This window comes from Ctenopharyngodon idella, chromosome 7, assembly GCF_019924925.1.
Source record: "Ctenopharyngodon idella isolate HZGC_01 chromosome 7, HZGC01, whole genome shotgun sequence".
NCBI lineage: Eukaryota > Metazoa > Chordata > Actinopteri > Cypriniformes > Xenocyprididae > Ctenopharyngodon > Ctenopharyngodon idella.
Window position 1 is genome coordinate 42,430,240 of NC_067226.1, and position 12,475 is coordinate 42,442,714.

General features: G+C 35.5%; 2 protein-coding genes across 2 annotated transcripts in view; both read right to left on the minus strand.

Annotated features, from left to right (window-relative positions):
* The window catches only part of spata6l (spermatogenesis associated 6-like), an 11,386-nt gene extending 4,947 nt beyond the window's left edge, over window positions 1-6,439 (minus strand). The window contains exons 1-9 of the mRNA XM_051899530.1: window positions 4,737-6,439; window positions 4,422-4,559; window positions 4,284-4,332; window positions 4,070-4,111; window positions 3,846-3,970; window positions 3,644-3,727; window positions 3,435-3,548; window positions 1,917-2,025; window positions 1,719-1,750 (exon numbers count right to left, since the gene is read on the minus strand). Coding sequence (XP_051755490.1) covers window positions 1,719-1,750; window positions 1,917-2,025; window positions 3,435-3,548; window positions 3,644-3,727; window positions 3,846-3,970; window positions 4,070-4,111; window positions 4,284-4,332; window positions 4,422-4,559; window positions 4,737-4,784 — 741 coding nt within the window. The 5' untranslated portion in view covers window positions 4,785-6,439. The remainder of the gene's footprint in view (window positions 1-1,718; window positions 1,751-1,916; window positions 2,026-3,434; window positions 3,549-3,643; window positions 3,728-3,845; window positions 3,971-4,069; window positions 4,112-4,283; window positions 4,333-4,421; window positions 4,560-4,736) is intronic.
* A 138-nt stretch (window positions 6,440-6,577) lies between these two features.
* gabarapb (GABA(A) receptor-associated protein b) lies at window positions 6,578-11,426 on the minus strand. Its single transcript, XM_051899531.1, has 4 exons — window positions 11,208-11,426; window positions 8,380-8,458; window positions 7,364-7,482; window positions 6,578-7,289 (listed from the first exon to the last, which is right to left on the minus strand). The coding sequence occupies exons 1-4, from the start codon at window positions 11,295-11,297 to the stop codon at window positions 7,224-7,226; spliced, it is 354 nt and encodes a 117-aa protein (XP_051755491.1). The 5' UTR covers window positions 11,298-11,426; the 3' UTR covers window positions 6,578-7,223.
* Between the last annotated feature and the right edge of the window lie 1,049 nt (window positions 11,427-12,475).

Below are 12,475 nucleotides of genomic sequence, written 5' to 3' on the forward strand. Positions count from 1 at the left end.
GTGGCGCTGATAATAAGGGGGAGGCAGCCAATCCATCACATTATATTTCAAAGACAATAAAATTATTAAATTACATATAAAGATGTACTTAACTGGGTAAAAAAAAAAAAAAAACACTCTAAAGTTCAGCTAACTGCATTTTTGTTTCGCTCAATCTGTTTTTCAACCAATCTATGCCTTATTTTTTATTATTTTTTACCTTTTAAAGGCACAATATGTCATTTTCGGAGCTAGAGGTGGCCGCTGGAGCAAATGCTAATGAAAGACACCTGCAATACACACCGATCAGGAGTCCAGCGGAGCTTTTATTATGCTTATGCTGCAGTTGGCTGCTTCCACTCTTTTCGCTGCATATGTGGAGTAACACAGCGCTGGTTTACATGGTTAAAGCAATAATCACCCGCCAACTCGCCAAATGCGGATGGACTTCAGCTGTGGCGGGTAAGACAGACACTCCCACTAGCCACTTTGGCGGGTTGGATATAATTTCAACCAAATGAAAGGTGGCTAAGCCCGTCGTAGCACAAAATTACAATCCGATCACAATTCATTATCGATTAACTTTCAGTTAGTGAAGGCGGGATCGGCGGAATCGCACTGAATGATACACAACAGAAGCGCTCTCTCGCGTGCGCGCGCTCTCTCTCTCTCTGTCGCGCGCGATCAGTTCTGATCTTTGCGCCTGAATAGTCAAATACACGCACACACAGATGTTAAAATGTCTATCGTGTGGAGTATCTCGCGTGGATATAGTCGGTTATGGCTTAAGTGGACGTAAACAGGTGGGTAAAAACTGGATATGTGTCAGTATATTACGTACATGCATTTAGCAGCCCAATTAAATACCTGTCTGTCATTGATGTTAATCAAACAACAGAAGATGTTAAATAAACCTACTGTATCTGAAAAAAGAGTTTAGGCTGTTTAATTTACTATTGTATTTGTAATTTGCTAATTTCCTTCTTTTGTTCTTTTTATATAGCCTAACAAAAATAACTTATACAATTATAAAATTTATCATATTATGGTCATATTACCCGTACATACCAGCTGATACACCATGTAGGCATAGTCTTGATTTAGGTGGTCAATCTGCATTTGAAAGTTTGAAAGGGTTTTAAATCTAGCTAATCAAGTAAAATGACTCAAAATCAAGTCATTTCAGCATGTCAAAGTCAACTTTAATCATATAAAATGTAATTTCCCAACAGCAAAATTGTGGTCAATGAAAATGCTGAGTGGCTAGTAACTTTGGAAAACCACTAGCCACAGTGGCTGGTGAGCAATAAAGTTAATGTCAAGCCCTGCTGGTGAAGTATGCCGGACCTCTCCAATCATTCTGTCACTTAAACCAGCCTGTTCAAGCTCACATTCATCTGCCTGTACTTTTGAGTTCAACACCCACATCTCAAAATCCAATCAACAACTGATGCATAGAACCAAGTCCTCTCCGTACATTTGTTCTTTTTCAACAATCCGTTACAGTCGGATACACAATACAGTAGAACAGATGTTGCTACCGCCATTCAAAGCCAGAATATTCCTTTAAAGTGTATTATTTCCTTAATAAAAGTATGTCACGTGTACACCTTTTTTGCAAGGGTTGTACTCATCTGACTCTTCCATTAGTTAATCTAGACTGTTTTTAACTTCCAGATCAATATTTTGTGTTTAATGGAGTAATAGACAGAGAATGACAAACAATATTTACAACTAACCCAAGGTCTGGAATAGCTTCTTCTCGGGTCTCCTGAAGAAAAACATGCAGTACACAGAATAAGTATGGTTTACCAATTAGCATTCAGTTGGTTAAAGTCAGACATCACTAAACTTAAAAAAAGAGTGCTAAAAGCGTATTCAGATCTACAGCATGAACAAATATGACAAATACATTAATGGTGTTATAGCATTCATACCTGCTTCTCTGGATGGTTTTGATTGATGTGGTGACAGACTCCTTAATCTGGAGTTTCTGTCAGAGACAGGTGAATAACGGGAAGAGGACCGTCCACCTGACCTTTGAACCTACCGTGGGCCAAGTAAGCACAAACACACAGACATTCAGGAACTGAGAGGCATAAACTTAGCCACTATGGTAAGTCTTAAGAACTATCTTGACCAACTACCAGTTAACAAAGGGGTAATCAGTTGTAGTTTTCCGACTCAAAATAGACAGATCTAACTTTTTATGTAATGGACTTTAAATAGTTAGGACCAGTCTTAGATGACTCACTTTTAAAGGTTTAGTTCACCCAAAAATGAAAATTCTGTCATTAATGACTCAAACCTCATGTCGTTCTACACCCATAAGACCTTCGTTCATCTTCGAAACACTCAAATTTATGAGATGAGAATACTTTTTGTGTGCAAAAACAAACAAAAAAATAACGACTTTATTCAACAATATTCTCTCATCTGTGTCATTCTTGCACTTCCAGGTTCTACGTCAGAACGCCGGCTCAGCCAATAATGTTTGTTTTTGTGCACAAAAAGTATGCTCGTCATCTCATAAAATTAAGGTTGAACCACTGCAGTCACATGGACTATTTTAACGATGTCTTTAATTCCTTTCTGGACCTTGAAAGTGGTGGTTAAATTGCTGTTTATGGACAAGTCATATACCTCTCAGATTTCATCAAAAAATATCTTAATTTGTGTTCTGAAGATGAACGAAGGTCTTAAGGGTGTAGAACGATATGAAGGTGAGTAATTAATGACAGAATTTTCATTTTTTGGGTGAACTAACCATTTAAGACTAGTCTAAGCAGTTTATGTCACTGGCCACTGGAAACAAAGTGTCTTGTGGCTTGATCCAACAAGCTTTTCTGCCCTCTGTTGGCCATCACTAGTTCATCAAAAACCAAAACAACCAACCAGGATCTCAAACGATTTGAACATCATTGTAACACAACAGAGCATCAAGGTCCATGATTCTCACAACATTTTTGTATACTGGAATACTGTATTTTTAATTATTTATCTACTGTATGTGGATAAAGCTGAAATAAAATATAAATATTAGTTGAAAAACTTAAACTAAATGAAAATTAGAAATGTTGCCTTGGCAATAAACTAAAATAAGTTTGAGTTGAAGCACTAAAATTATTAACTGGAAATAAATAAAATAAAACAAAACTAAAACTGAAATAAAAATAAATGAAACCTAATTTGCAATATTTCAAAAAAGAAAAAGAAAAATTTATAAAAACTAAACTAAAAAATATAAAAATAAAAGCTAATTAAAAAAAAAATAACACTGGTTATATATATATATATAAAATCAGTGCTATTTTAGTTTTTTGGTTTTTTTTAATTAGCTTTTATTTTTATATTTTTTAGTTTAGTTTTATATACATATACAGGGTTTTATATATATATATATATATATATATATATATATATATAAATGAGGACAAATGAGGAACATCTGATACCTGATCTCTGTTGGGGTGTCCTCTCTGACTGCATGAAACAGACGAGAGATGTCTTTGAGATGAGGTGATGCCCTGTTTCCGTGACTTTTTTGAGGTTTTCCTCGTCATTGCCCTCTAAAGCAAATAAAACATCTTACAAGTTCTTGCAATCAATATTATAAAGCAATACAGCTAAAATTGTTCTTCCATTTCCAAATCTGTGTTTTTACCACAGGAACACTCAGGAAGCCATTGTTACTGGAGATTTCACTGATTGTCGTCTTTGTGGAGAACTCTAATCTTGGAGAGATACCCTGAGATGAATCAATGGATATAAAGACAGATTTTCCATTTTAATAATGCACAGTAATCCATTATTGTTGATGTTAAGCATATAAATTAAATTAGTGCGGTAGATAAATAAGCACTTACAGAAAAAGTGGGATGCCGTGTCATTAATACCTCTCTCTCTACTCCAGAGAAAGATGGGACCAGCTTCGGCTCTGGGAAAAGAAAACTTCGAGCATCTTCTTCAAAACTGGCCAATATTTCTCCAGCTGTAAAAGGGCAATAAAAAGCAAATAGAGATTCAACTGTGGTCAGCAATCTGCAACATGAATAATTTAGTAATGTTTGAGAAATAATATCAGATGTACCTGGAGGAATCAACTGAATGAGTTCTATTTTCACTGTTTCACCTTGGAAAGAGGAGAAACATACTTTAACATGCCTTGTGAAAAAGAAGTGCGCTTCATTGTACTGAATGTGTATATGTTTAAGTGTACTTCTTTATCACAAGGAAAGACAGGAGAATTGGCAAAGATTAAGTAATAAAGAAGGAGGGAAAAGAGGGAATAAGCAGCAGCTCACACTGCAGGAATTCGGCTATTGCTGCAGGATCGGTGGCGTAATTCAATATCTACAAGAAAAAAATGTGGGAGTTTACAAAACAGCTAGATGGCTTTTTAAACTTTATTTAAAATAGATAGAATGATAAAATCACACCACCTTTTCAAACCTTATTTTCTCCCGAATCAGTAATGGAAACACTGCAGGAAGACATTCTGACTTCCTATATTGATTCATTAGACTCACACTGAGGTAAACATCATCTTTGGCTGGTAGATGTACACCTGGACAGGTTATCTAAAATACAAATATGAAAAAACTCTCAATTTTCCCAGGTAACAGAATGGCACATGTCTGCACTGCATATCCTATATAGGCCTACTGTCGCCATGCACAGCGTTTTCATTTCCTGACCGTCTCTATCCACAGTTAGTTCGATTGATCTTACTAAGATAATTATCATAAAATCCTCACCGCCCTCAGGTGGAGTTCAACAATCACTTTAACTGCTTTGTGAGGCATACTGTGTCTTGTTGTCACCGCCAACGAACTGTTATTTTCCCGAGGTCATTTATGGTCAATCCAGGAGAGCGTCGCGTTTCCATGGCATCATGTGCAAATCCAGCTCATTTTCGCGATTCAATGTGTTCGAACAGTTCATTTCAAAGAACCGGTTCAAACACAATCCAGTGATTCTTTTATGTCACGACGAAATGGCGTCATCACATGCCCTGATAATCATTATTATTCTAGTTAAGGGTGTTATTGTAATTTCATGTCTCATTTCAAATTGTTGCCATTTTCAGCTCATAAAAACATAGTTTTGTTAAGCATAATATAATTTGAATTCCCCTTAAACATTACTAAAATTCATTTTAAAATGTCTTTGTATGCATAAAGCTTTTTAAGATGTTTTTTTTTTTTAATTAAAGATATATAATATTAAATATATTTAGATATTTATTAACTATGTTTTCTTTGTAACATTTCTGCTCTTTGTTCATAACCAAGCATTTGACTATAACAATGGGTTTTTTTTTTTAAGAACAATTCGGTCATTCGTGAATCGGTGCAACAGATGAAGATTCTTCTCAAAGTAACGAATCGGACTTTTATTTTGAAGCGGATACTAACCGGAAATCAGATGTGACAAAACATGGGAGTCGTAGTTTTGTTGTGGCTCATTTGTAGTTTATGTCACATCAACATCAACTATTTTGTCACATCAACAAAAAAAAAATGAATAAAACACTGGACGTCATATATATAATTAATATATACATACATATACCTTACTCAATCATTTATCTCCTGACGACCAGAAAACTTGTCTGGATTTACATTTAAAGGGGTCCTTGATTATGATTTCACTTTTTTAACTTTAGTTAGTGTGTAATGTTGGTGTTAGAGTTAAACAACATCTGCAAAGTTACAACAGTTCAATGCAAAGGGAGATATTTCTTTTAAAAAATTTGCTGTTTTAAGAGTACAATTAACAGCTAGTAGGGACTACAACGAGCTTCTTCCTGGGTTAGTGACATCACTTACCCTAAACTTTACATAAACCCTGCACCCGAGAACACGCAACAAAGGGGGCGAGGCCATGTTGGGTTGTTTTAGAGAACAGGAAGAGTTATTGTAGTAGAGTGTTGTTACCATGCCGCCATTTTATGCCAGACTGCTTCACAAATGAGGGACAATTCAACGCTGGATTTGCACAAAAGATTAACATGACGGCACATGCTAGTCCATGAGTTGAATCAACTCCACAGCAACTACATAAATTTATCCACTAACCATTCAGAAACATCCAGATGTATTCTAAAAGTTGTAAGTCTCTCCATCAGTGTCGACTCCGGTTTGAACAATGTAAGGCTGAACACCGTTACTGACAATCATCATTTTGGCTGCGTGAGATTCTCCAGCTTTGTTGTTGTTGAGCAACCAAAGCACGAGCTGTTAAAGCCCCGTCCTCTTTTGGAAAGCGGGCAGGGAGCAGCAGCTCATTTGCATTTAAAGGGACACACACAAAAACAGCGTGTTTTTGCTCACACCTAAATAGGGGCAAATTTGACAAGCTATAATAAATGATCTGTGGGGTATTTTGAGCTGAAACTTCACAGACACATTCTGGGGACATCACTTATATTACATCCTGTGAAAAGGGGCATAATAGGTCCCCTTTGAAAAAAAAAAAGCTATTGTTTTTTTTATTTTTTATTATTGAATTGTTGCACAGCTGTTTCCTTCTGAGCTTCCATAACAAGCATAACAGTTTGTGTTTACCAGATTGTGAAATAAAATGACAAGACAAATTTTGCGTGCGTTTGGTTTATATGGTCATCGTCAAGGGTACCAGAAATACAACTGAATACCAAGATAAAAAAAAAAAAAAAAAAAACTGCAAATAAAACTTGCACTTTAGATTTACAACTTAAAATAAATCTACCCATCTACATTTTTAGGTACAATAATAAAAGTAAATCAAAGTAACAACAGCATATTAGATTTAGCTGATAACAGAATACACTTCAGTCCGAATTCTCAACTAACTGACCAGCGAGTGCTGGACTGCACATGCTAGTTAGAAACCATCTAGAAAGAGCAAACATTCGTTTATGGTCAGAAACATCTGAAATGAGCATGACTAGGAAACAAAAGCTGAAATCAATTCAAAATGTAACAGTATCAGTGGCATTTCCATTGTATTAGAGCTAGTGCCTGACCGTTTTGTAAGACACCATTTTGTAGGAATAATGAAAAACTGCTTAGTTAATTCTTAATAAACATCAGAAACGAATGTTAAACCAAAGGATAAAAACATGAAAGGAGATATGATCAAATTTAAGCAAAAGTGCATCTGATACTTCAGTTCTGAGAGCTCTAGGCTGCCAGCATGACGTCTATATATTGTTTTAAAAGGAAGAAAGAGAGGAAGGTGAGGGTCATTTCCCTTTGGCTCTATTCTCCATACACACTCTCGTCACTGTAGGCGATGTAAAGGAAGAAATCTTCTTCGTGATGTTCCTGTGTGCGAGAACGTGAAATTATCAGAGGAACAAAATAAAATGACAAAACAATGAAAGAAAAGAGACAAATACCTGGTACAACTGGCCCATGGTGGCAGAGGTAGGCGGAATGACATTGTTTACGAAGAAGAAGAGAGCATCCTCGGCTCTCAGGTGGATTCGTTTTCGGATGAGAAAGTAAAACTGGCCCACTGCAAAAAAATCCATAGTATAAAACACCATAGAAATAAAAACATACATGAAAGTGCCCCTATTATGCTTTTTTATTACCTTTCATGTAGTGTTATATAGCTGTTTGTGAATGTAAAATGTTTTAAAGATCAAAGTGCACGATAAATGGAGTTACTGTCTCCTAAAAGAAAGAACCGATTCTAAACGGCCTGAAATGAGTACAAGTACCAGCATTTCCCTCTAGCATTTTGAGCACTGTTGAGCGGGTTTTTAAACACCTCTGATTGGCCATTGTGTTCACGGGCTCATCAGATGTCTTTAATTGACTACAATGACATATTGTAAATAAAAAGTGTCTGTGACACTCTTCACCAAGCGCTTGCACAGATACACACGGGAGCGTATGAAAGCAGGCGTTTATCAGCGGATCCCTAATATATCCGCTGATAGACGCCTGCTTTCAAACACTCCCGTGTATCTGTGTAGGCGCCCGGTGAAGATTGTCACAAATGTCTATTTACAACATGTCATTGTATACAATCACAGACATACCTGTTGAGCCCGTGAACACAATGGCCAATCAGAGTTGTTTACGAATCTACTCAACAGCAAAGTCGGTACTTTTCACAACCCTACTCCAGTCTCACTTCCTGAAAATTTGCATAACGCCAGCCTAATGTCTTCATTGGCTGCCCACGAACGTCGTCTACTTTGAATTAAAATTAAAGTGTTTTGAATTAAAGTTAAAGAATTAAAGTGTTTTTTGATCTTGGATGCATGTAAACCAATTGTAGGAGACCTCCAAAACAACATTAGGAACCTTTAGAATAGCATAATAGGGGCGTGTTCTTTTACTATGCCAACATAAAAATGCTAAACAAAAATGTAAAAATCTTTAGAAACATAAAACGACTTACCCGTCAGGTCAGAGGGGACCAGGTATTTCTTCTTGTCTAGGTCACCTATTCTGGCTTTAGGAGCTTTTTCCACAATTACCTAGTACAGAATCAAACACTTTTTTTTAGTGTAGAAACGGTCCAGTTGGTACAGTTAATGTAGACTTATATGAAACGATGATTTACTCATTTGATTTTGCTCATTCGTTTCATGCTTCAAGCCCACCAAGGGTGATTTTTGACATAGTGCAAAGAGGATCTGAGAAAAGCTGTGCTATTTTTGATAATTAGGCTGCAGATGAGGAACAAGATAACCATACAAAACACTTTTGGACCTAAGACTACTTAAGACCGCTAATTATTCATGCTTTTTGTTTTGTTTTTTTTCAAATGAAAATGTCCATTTAAGGGTCAGAAATTATCACGGTCTTGGAGGAAAATGCCACCTAAAAGTAACAAAAGTAGCAAATTCTTCTGTTATCCAACATTACGTATATGAAATATATGCAGCCATGGCTCTCTTCAGATATCAGTTAACTGTAGCTGTCAGAAAATTCACTAACTCAAATGTGTCTTGTTGAATGTGTTGGCTGATTTCACTTTTTTGTTTTATAAAAATGGTTTCCTCAAAATTAGTGTTTCAAAAGTTGTTTCAAGGGTTTCTAAGATATGTAATCTGAACAAACAAAAAAACTGGACTGCATTTGATGAGTTTAAGTGGTCATGAAAAAAAGTCACACATTGGCTGTTCACGGTCAGAATTGACAGACCATAGGAAATGAATGGGAAAGACTCAAATGCAGAGCAATTTTTTAACATGTGTTGAAAAAAAATCTATATATCAGCCACAATGTTGAATAAACAAAAAATAAGCAGTATGACTATACAACATCCCGAGTGCAAAAGATTCAATGACCACGAACAGGGTTAGTTCACCCAAAAATGAAAATAATTTCATTTATTACTCACCCTCATGTCGTTCTAAACCAATAAGACCTTCATTCATCTTCGGAACACAAATTAAGATATTGTTGATGAAATCCGATGGCTCAGTGAGGCCTCTATTGAGAGCAAAGCCATTCAAACTCTCAAGGTCCATAAAGGTACTAAAGACATATTTGAAACAACTCATGTGAGTTCAGTGGTTCTACCTTAATATTATAAAGCAAGAATATTTTTGTGCGCTAAAAAAACCCCAAAGTAACGACTTTTCAACAAATATCTATATGGGCCGATTTCAAAACACTGCTTCAGAGCTTTACGTATCGAATCAGTGAATCGGAGCGCCAAAGTCACATGATTTCAGCAGTTTAGCCGTTTGATAGGAGATCCAAATCACTAATACGAAAACAAAAGATTCATAAAGCTCCAAAGCTTCCTGAAGGAGTATTTTGAAATCGGCCATCACTATATAAGTCGTTATTTTGGTTTTTTGGCGCACCAAAAATATTCTCGTCGCTTTATAATATTAATATTGAACCACTGTACTGACATGAACTGATTTAAATATGTCTTTAGTACCTTTATGGACCTTGAGAGTTTGAATGGCTTTGCTCTCAATAGAGGCCTCACTGAGCCATCGGATTTAATCAACAATATCTTAATTTGTGTTCTGAAGATGAACGAAGGTCTAACGGGTGTAGAACGACATGAGGGTGAGTAATAAATGACATTATTATCATTTTTGGGTGAACTAAACCTTTAAAGGGATAGTTCACCCAAAAATTAAAATTCTGTCATTTACTCGCCCTCAAGTTTTTCCAAACCAGTTTAAATTTCTGTATTCTGCTGTACACAAAGGAAGATATTTTGAAGAATGTTTGTAACCAAACATTTGTGGTACACCATTGACTTCCAAAGTATGGAAAAAAAATATCCCTTCATTCCATAATATTCCAACAAAAACATACATTACATCAAATTCTACAGAGATACAGGACAGTAGAGCTGTATAACGTACACACTGTGTTATATTGTGTACAATATTTAGAGCTACTTTTATAGTCACTTTTATAGTCTGATTTTAGAATTTGTAAAAACTGGGCATTTAAAACAATTGATTCATTTGATCCAGATATCAAAATGACTACCACACTTTTTTATATGCTACAAAACATCACCTTCTTTTGGTTGTAAGCGGTCTAAACAGATAAAAATATAATGACATCAATATTAAAGTGATTTCAAAATGTAATCTTTAGAGGATAGCTTTTTTTTTTTTTTTTTTTTTTTTGCTGTTTTACTGGCTTGGTTATTTATAAGGTAAGCAAAGCCAACCTTGTGGATGTAAACAAGTTGACTGGCTATTTTAAGACTCACCACTTCAACATGGTCCTAAATGCATTATTTTACCTCACAAACGCTATTTAAATAAGATCATACACATCGCATTACACTAAATGAGTTCAATCTTTTTATCAAGCCTCGTGGATTAAAGCAGATGAGACCATTAAAAAAAACACACAAACCGAGCTGAATGGATATTGAATTGTTCGCCTTTCAAAGAAGATCTTAAAAGAGTGATTTATAATCGTTCAAATACGCTATTAACAATCATAACATGTATAGACTTTTTATTTTAATAATGATAAAGAATGTCAGATGAGACATCAACATGGCCTTCAGCAGTTTCGCCCTTCATGTGCTATTGAAGCTAAACCCGTTTATGTTCGACTAAATTATGCTTGGAAAGAACGAATGAGCACGAGATGAGTTTGTTTCATCATGGACGAACCGTTAAAATCATGTAACGTTAGATACATCACGCCTTTCACGTTTTACTGGTTTGTTTTGGTTCACTACAGCGCGAGCTTCTGTTTACACATTTCAAACGACACAAACGGACTTACAGGAACCCTGTCTGGATATTTCTTCCTGATTTTCTCTCCCTCTGATCGCCTCTTCTCAAAAGGATGCTCTTCTTTGTATTGAAACTTCATGGTTGTTAAAGGAGATTTGTCTCAGAAACAGACAGAGGTGTCAGAAATGTAACCAACGCTTCTCTCACACACAGCTGCTGTGCTTTCCCTCCGCGCATTAATACGGACACACTATATTTACATTATTTTTGTCAACTCAAACTCGTATTTTTCTGAAAACTACACATCAGAAAAAAACTAAAGTATTTGAAGCAAGGCTTGTTGAGCGAGCTCGACTGATAATAAAGTATTTTCTGACATCTCGTTATGTTGTGTTTGTGAGGTAGGGACTACTTTCGCGGTTGTACATACTGTGGAATTGTCAAGCGGTGCTCCGGTCAGTCATATGACCATGTGCCCTCACTTCCGGTATCCAAAGTGACGCAGAGGTGTTTAATAAGAGCAAATATGCACGCTGTCATTCATTCATTTATGAATAAATAAATAAACACATAAATATTATACATAAATATTTCTATTAATCACTCTTAACGTTAGTAAACTGTTCTCTTTGCTAAAAAAAAGAACATTAAAAAAACATTTAATCATTTTGTTTTTTAATACACAAACACAGACCATTATTACACTGCAAAAATATATAATCGTTTTTATCTTGTTGTCCGGTAAAATATTTGAATATCCTTAAACAGTTTAATCAAGTTTATGCTTAAAACAAGAAAAAAATGGTAGTCTATTCTCACTAAAAGTCTCACTTTTAAGGAAATGATGTGTTGTTGTTTTTTTTTTTTTTTTGGTTTCTCACCTGGGCTGGGCTTGCTTGCATTTTTAATAATAAAAAAAAGTTCTATTTTTGGCAAACGTAAAGGCCCGCAAATTCACGCCTGTACAGTAGAGGGCGCAGCTCAGACCAACCTTTCAGCTGTGCTGCAATTCTGGATTGCAGAAGAATAAGACGCAGAAGAAAGTTTAACACTTTACTCCAGCAAAACAAAAATAAAAAATAAATAAATGAAACATAAATGTGATGTTAAAGTGTTTTTTTCTTATTATTAGTATGGTTGAATTAGATCATCGAAGGTCAGCAGCAAAGACAAGGGTTCACAAAGTGAGATTAAATGCATAAAGTATATTTGTATTAAAATGTAATTATTGCATGTTTGAGTAATACTACGTTTATATTTCTCGGTTTTTATTCATTTTGAGGAATACTGACTGTTTTAGTGCAAGTGTGATGATTA